This window comes from Sparus aurata, chromosome 22, assembly GCF_900880675.1.
Source record: "Sparus aurata chromosome 22, fSpaAur1.1, whole genome shotgun sequence".
In the NCBI taxonomy this organism is placed as follows: domain Eukaryota; kingdom Metazoa; phylum Chordata; class Actinopteri; order Spariformes; family Sparidae; genus Sparus; species Sparus aurata.
The window spans coordinates 28,774,102-28,781,191 of NC_044208.1; the positions used below are offsets into that span (position 1 = coordinate 28,774,102).

Consider the following 7,090-nt stretch of genomic DNA (forward strand, 5'->3'; position numbering starts at 1 on the left):
CGAGCTGACAGCTCAGTCCCTGCTGAGTCACAGTGCTGACGGCTGAGTGCACAAGAAATATCTGTACAGAGAAATAAGAAGGATTTCATTATTTATAAAAGCAGATTCTGCTGTTGGCTGATGATTCTGACTGTGTACTGACTCTGCAGGTTCTGATACATCATTAAAAGACTAGATAATAAGAGGTTTAAAACATGATGTCCAACTGTGTTAGTTAAAGCAGCTGTGATGGATCTGATGTCGCGGGTGTTCACTGAGTTTAACTGTCTGCCTCTCTTGGCCTGGTCTCTGTTTTCTCACAGCTCCAGTATTTCCACGTTCTAGCTGAACGGCATCATGAAGTCGTCGAAGTCGACCTCGAGGGATAACGGCTCTCTCCGTCTCTCTATCTTGGACATGAGCTGGCTGGTGGTGGGCGGCTTCCCCCAAACCTGAGAGAGACAGACGGGTCACAGAGATTCAGACGGGTCGAGTCTGAGGGTGAACTGGACTGTAACGTTATATTTAATGTTGACTTATTATAATGAATATGACCTCTTTAAATATTTGGTTCAGCCTGACTAATTGCTCACTATGATCCTTTGTAGCAGTAAGACATCAACAGCTTGGTTAAAATGTATTTCAAAGGTAGTTTATATTAGGAATATTTCCTGTGACATGCTACAGACAGGAAGTAATAACTTGTAGCTGCAGTAAACGGTGATCAGCCGCACCGTTTTTGGCACGAAGGTGATGTCCACAGTGTTGGTCTGCCCCGCGGTGATCCTGGCGTTCTCCACGAGGACGCTCTTTGAGTCCTTCTGAGGGGAAGTCTTCCCCGCCGTCACAGCCGACGTCGCCGCGTTCACGACTCCGCCTGCAGCAGACGCCTGTCAGAGACACCGAGACACTTACTACTAATCAAAGGTCAGGTTACAGAACAGAGCCGGCAGAGTTTGGGTCATAATGATACACAAATGTAGCTCATAAAAGTGTTCGTTTAAACTGTGATCTTTATAATGTATTAATACATCCTGATACTGTAGGGGAAACCAACCAACTGGTGATTTCAAAATAAAACAGAAACAACTCAAGTTAAACTGAAAAAAGCATTTTTAAGATGCTTGATCATCAGACATGTGGACCTCAGTGCTCACTGTCTGTATGAACAATTATTTATATATTCATCAATTTATACTTATAGTTATTTTATTATTCATTTAACAATTAGCAGCAAATAAGAGATACAACTGAGATTTAATGTAACTGTGGACAAACAAACTGTACAGAACTCATTTCTGTTTATGGTAATAATAATAATACCCATAATTATTATTAGTGTTTGCTGTTAATTGGTTTTGTCCTTTGTAATATTTTGTCGTTTGGCTGGATTGGATTAAAGGATTTCTGATTCTGATTCTTATTCTGAAAATCTGATTGGACCTCTCGCACACACACACACACACACACACACAGTAGTTATTACTCTCCTTGCCTGTAGGTGGCGCTCATTCAGACGTCTACATCGTTTCTATCCTGCTGCTGGTGAGACTCTCCTGTCTGTAGGTGGTGTCGGTTGGACCGGTTCTGAAGGTCCACTTGATATCATCTGGGCCTGTTTCAGGTGTTTCACATTAACAACACCGATTCTTTGTTTTTAATTTCATACAATCAGATGTAGGAGCCGCAAACTTCAACTTACAGTACGTGATATCGCTCGTGTTTATATCAATAAGCTCCATATCGGACCTGTGTGCTGCTCATTCTGTTAACTGGACTTTCAGCTGCACTGAGCGATGAATTCTCCTGGTGAACACGTGCTACTCTGACAGGGCCTGGTGACAAAATCAGGACATTTCTCCAGGTTGTAGCCTGATTATAAGAAACGCAAACTGAAGCTCCGGCTTGTTCTCGTTGTAACGTAACACATCCGGGTTTATTTGCTGCCTTCACACTATCAGAACTTCTTACAGGCTGAAGGTTCTGATGCTGTAGAAAACCTGGCTGATAAAATAACCTCCAATCAAATGTTGGTTAAGTTTTGCTTGAACACTTGGAACGACATCACTGTTTGTTCTTTTCTGAATGAGCCTGAATGTGTTTCTTTTTCCTACGTACGCTAACAAACAGAGAGGAGAGAAGTTTGAAGCCACGACACTTTAATCTGTTTGTAGCCGGCTGGACTTCACTTCGGTACCTTTCCTTTAGCAGATTTAGATTTGTCCCCCTTTGCCTTGGCCGTCTCCTTCTGTTTAGGCAGAGAGTCCATCCTGTCTCTGACCAGGTCGATCACCCTGCAGTCTCCAAAATCTCTGGCGATGTCGAGACAGTTTTGTTCTGTCGGAAAACAAAATATGATCCGTCAAATCACCACAGAAGGCACCGTTTTAATCAGATCCGACGTCAGATGTGCAGTCGAACCTTTCTTGTTCTCGGCGTTCACGCTGGCGCCCGCCTTGATGAGGAAGTCCACACAGGAGGGGTGAGAGCTCTGGATGGCCCTCATGAGCGGCGTGGCTCCGCTGAGGGCCTGTGCGTCCACGGTGGCCCCGGCCTCAACCAGAAGCTCCAGGAGTTCTACTTGGCCAGCGTGAGCCGCGTGGTGGAGCGGTGTCCAGAAGAACTGGTCGCACACATTCACATCGGCACTGTCAGGGAGAGGTGACATCACGGCGTCTTTAACCGGGTTTGTTACACACTGACAGGAAGACAGAACATGTGGTCTCTCTTACCCGTGACTGAGGAGGTACTGAGCCACCTCGTAGTTTCCGCTGGAGCACGCCACCGTCAGCGGGGTCTTGTAGAGCGGATGCTGGACGTCCACGGGGACGCCCTGACTGAACGCCAGGTCCAGCGACTCCAGGTCTCCACGCTTCACACAGTGGTTGATATCGATGTAGACCTTGTCCGTTTTTTCCAGGTACCATCCTGAGTCGTTCATTATGGGGTGTTCTGGCGGGTGATCGCGGTCGAATCGCAGCGTGTCCGAGCTGTCGTAGTACGTCTCGATCATGAAGTGGGGCGGGCCTCCGTCGGGTCGCCGGGCCATCTGCTCCGGCGGGAGGGTGCAGATGGGCATGGGGATGACAAACTTACCCTTCTTCTTCCCTTTTCCTTTTCCTCCCCTGTCTCCCTTCTTCTTTTTAGGCAAGTAAGCGGACAGGAGGAACGGTTTCTTGACGTATTTGACACCTTTGATGAACTCGTTAATGTTGATGGACTCATCACTTCCCTTGCCGTGGGCTGAGATGAATGTGTGGAGCTGGTCCTCTTCTACAGGAGCACTGAGTTCTTTTAACACCGAAACAAACATCTCAGAGGGAACTGTCTCGGATTTTCCCCCAAAGGCTCGCCGTAGTTCCGCCTCATACTCGTTGGACCAGTCGTGGAGCTTCAGGGCCCACAGATCCGACGAGGGGCCGGCGCCGCCAGAGTTGTTGCCTTTCCCCTGCTGCTTCTCCGCTTTCTTCAGCTCCTTGGCTGCAGCTTTGTGACCGGCGTCTTTGGCAATCTGACGCGGGAGCAAGCCGTCCAGGTTCTTCAGTTTGGGGTTACAACCTGAACACAGAGCACAGCGTCAGGAGAAACACAAACACAAGGTGGAATTACCTCATTTCACTTTGGCAGCACTAATAATATCCTGACTCCAAAACAGATGAACAGAGAACAAAGACCGTCTCAGGAGAAGTTATCAGAGTTATCTTTGAAAACCAAAGAAAGGATTAAATTCTCTGCGTCGACATCAGGACGCCTGTTACTGCTGAACCCTCTCACTGCACCTCTCTGAGCCAGGAACTTGCAGCAGTTAGCATCGCCGGTGGCAGCGGCGTAGTGTAGCGGCGTGCAGTCCTCCATGTCGATTACTCCCATGTCTGCTGAGTGCGCAGACAGCGTCTGAATCACCTGCACAACGAGAAAACACCACAGAGAAACACGTCACACAATCCTACATCCAACATCCTAGAGGTAAACGTGTGGCTGCATCATGTGACCAGATACAACACCTCAAAAAAGCCCCCCATGGCGGCGTAGTGCACTGCTGTGAGACGTTTGTGGTCCAGGACGTTTGGGTTTCCTCCCACCCGGAGAATGGCTTTAACCAGCTGCAGGGAGCCGGCCTTCGCTGCCTCCATCAACGCTGTGACGCCGGTTTTCTGAGGAGAGAGGAGATAAATAAAACACTCAGCCTCACACTATGCTCTGTAGATCATCTGTACCCTGCCTCAGCTCCCATCATGCCTCAGTTTGTCACCTGATCCGTTGCGTTGGGGTCGGCCCCTTCGTCCAGCATGATGAGACACATGGGGGTGCACTCCTCAGCTTTCTCACACATCAGCTTGAACACGTGCGTCCCCTCTGCAGACATGTTGTTGACGTCCGCCAGGCACCGCAGCGCCACCTGCAGGCAGCGGCTGTGACGCTTGGTGGGGCGAATACAGTAGAACAGCACACCTGAAGTCAAAGAAAGATAAACAAATATATATATAAATCTACCTTGATTAAGCAAATGGGAGTTATGGGTTTGGCGGAGATGTGCCATGTCAGGGTGGATGAGCAGTCTGATGCTGTTTTTCCATCACAGCTGCGGCCCGGTTCTACTCAGTTTGACTCGGTGCAGGCAGGTTTGTGCATTTCCACCACAGCTGGTCTTACTTCTTGAAGGTGAGTCTTAAACAAACGACTCTCTTGTCTCGATCCCTGCAGCGCTATCATGCTAACAAAGTGTCTCCACTAATTCAGCTACAAACGTGTTTCGTTTACTGTTAACTTCTTCACAATAAAAGCACCCTGTTAAAGCTTTTATTATGAAGCAGCGTCACAGGAAACGTGTTTCAGCAGCAGCAGTAACTAAACATGAACCAGCTGATAGTGAACACATGAAACAGTGAAACTCAGCAGATGATTGAAATGAACAAACAGGACGAGAGAAACTAAAGAGATTCAGTTAGAAGATACTAAAGTCCTGAGAGCTGAACACTCTGACTTTTAAAAACCTCTCTCTCAGGTTTCCTGCACAGACGTGAGTTCAGTATCAGTTTTAGTGGCAGACGGATGATTGTTACGGTTTGGCTGAAGTTGCGACACGTCAGCCTACTTGGCCCTGCTCCAGAGCAGGTCCGGTTTGACTCGTTAAGAGTTCTGGTGGATAAACGATGTAATGGGAGCGTTGAGGTCGTCCTGGAGGAGAAATCAAATCCCACTTCTGACAGCAACTTCTCAATGCCAATCACTCCGACCGACCGGCTTTGCACTGAATGAATGACCGCTGTGTGGATCAACAGAGGCTTATCGTATCTGAAACACACCACGGTTTGAACTCTGTCAATAAGCGTCTGTTGGTTTGGGCCAACACATCCCCGACTGTCCATGCAGGGTAAACACCCACATCCACATGATGTCCTCTTCTAGCTCTGATACATCCAGAGAAGCTCCAGCAGCGCTTTCTTTCCCTTTCTCGTGATTTTTACACAAATGTTACCCCCCCGACTGATCTGCCGGACACATTCACCTTCATAACACTGAGGATAATACAGGATGAATGTGTGACTGGAGACGTTTGGCCTGCTGAGGAAGAGGCGGCACTGTAAGTGTTGAGACTGGGCCGCAGGATCGCATCAGGTTACCCAGCGTGCTTCACAGGAGAGGATCACCATTAGAGCCTGATCTGTAATTAGATGTTCCCACGTGGCCTCACACACACACACACACACACACACACACACACACACAACATACTGTACATGCATTATACAAAAGGTTGCACACACGCACACACACACACACACACACACACACACACACAACATACTGTACATGCATAATACAAAAGGTTGCACACACACACACACACACACACCCTCTCTCCTCTTCATTCTCTCTCAGAGTCCCATTTGGTGTAATTGACGCCCGGACACTCTGTAATTGGGGTCATTATCACAATCGGTCCTGAAGAAGAACTCAACACTCGCTGATTGGAGTCGTCCAGGATACCGCCTCCTCATCAATAACTTAACAGGAAACTGTGCATGTTCATGAGTTGTGAGAGAAGGAAAGGTGTTCAGAAACGATCCCGTCAGGTCCAAGTTGGAATGGAAAAACACCTCCGTTTGAGAAATCGACACTTCAGACTCACCTGAGTCCTCCTGAGCATTTTACAAGAGTTGAACTTGTGGATTAAAAATGTTTTCTGTGTCTAATAACGGAAAATGTAAACGATAAATAAAGTCTTGTGTCAGTCAGTTTGCATCATGTGTTTTTGAAGCTCTCTTTTACATCTGGAACATGAATCGATCTTTTCAGGTGAGTCAGTAAAAAACACGACCTAATAAAATCTATCAAACTCAAACGACGCTGCTCACCTCTGCCCTCGGCGTCCTGGAGTGTGAAGTCAGCACAGTTCTGGGCCAGCAGTGTCACGATGCCATCGTGGCCCTGCTCGGCGGCCAACATGACCGGGGTGCGGCCCTTCTTGTCCTGGGTGTCAGGATCCGCCCCCATGGAGATGAGGAAGCTGACCAGGTCTGGATGGAGTCAGAGACGAGGAGGAGGAGACAATCAGCAGGGTGAGGTCACTCTGACACAGAACCTCACACAGAGATATGCAAAGTAACAAAGTGTATTAAAATGTTAATATGGAGGTTGTACTGATCACACTGATTGTGTAAAAGCCGTCAGATGTCGGCCTCTAACAAACAAACATTCGTTCACTGTACAGTCACCCTGGTTTTTGGCCGACACTGCCACGTGCAGCGCCCCCGTGCCGTCCTGTGGCTCGGTCAGATTGATGAGGTCCTCCACCCCGAGCTTCACCATCTTCTCTATCTGCAGCTTGTCGCCTTGATGGACGCACTGCAGCAGGCGGTAGATCTGCAGGACCTGCAGGCGGCCCTCTGCTACCCCGCCACTCATGACGGGGTCGAACAGGGGCTGCTGGGAAAACACAGATAAAGGGAGCGATGAAGTCCTGACGAATGAGCCGGTGTGCACGTTTACCACAGAGGGAGGAAGCAGCTTTATGAAAAGACAGAAACAAATGCTGGTATATTTGTATTTAAACGACCTCGGTGTAGTTTGGGGTGAGAACTCTTAACGAGCAGACAGATCCTCAGTT

The 7,090-nt window shown here is 48.2% G+C and overlaps 1 protein-coding gene across 3 annotated transcripts; it reads right to left on the bottom strand.

Moving 5' to 3' along the window:
* Positions 1-273: 273 nt before the first annotated feature.
* On the bottom strand, positions 274-6,888 carry ankef1a (ankyrin repeat and EF-hand domain containing 1a). Of its 3 annotated transcripts, XM_030405722.1 has the most exons (10): positions 6,699-6,888; positions 6,339-6,500; positions 4,232-4,431; positions 3,984-4,133; positions 3,759-3,882; positions 2,712-3,537; positions 2,401-2,627; positions 2,177-2,316; positions 714-869; positions 274-431 (listed from the first exon to the last, which is right to left on the bottom strand). In XM_030405722.1, exons 1-10 carry the CDS (start codon positions 6,886-6,888, stop codon positions 321-323), a joined length of 2,286 nt encoding a protein of 761 aa, XP_030261582.1. In that variant the 3' UTR covers positions 274-320. The 3 variants fall into 3 exon arrangements, with proteins under 3 accessions (XP_030261582.1, XP_030261583.1, XP_030261585.1); XM_030405723.1 differs by lacking the exons at positions 274-431; positions 714-869 and adding an exon at positions 1,482-1,594; XM_030405725.1 differs by lacking the exons at positions 274-431; positions 714-869 and adding an exon at positions 1,785-1,814.
* Positions 6,889-7,090: the final 202 nt, after the last annotated feature.

Excerpts from the sequence above, each read along its gene's own strand:
- ankef1a (XM_030405722.1), bottom strand. The coding sequence starts at position 6,888 with ATGAGTGGCGGGGTAGCAGAGGGCCGCCTGCAGGTCCTGCAGATCTAC. Across the intron at positions 4,134-4,231 it reads ACCCCAACGCAACGGATCAG|AAAACCGGCGTCACAGCGTT; the intron begins GTGACAAACTGA and ends CTCTCTCCTCAG. Across the intron at positions 2,317-2,400 it reads GAACGCCGAGAACAAGAAAG|AACAAAACTGTCTCGACATC; the intron begins GTTCGACTGCAC and ends GTTTTCCGACAG.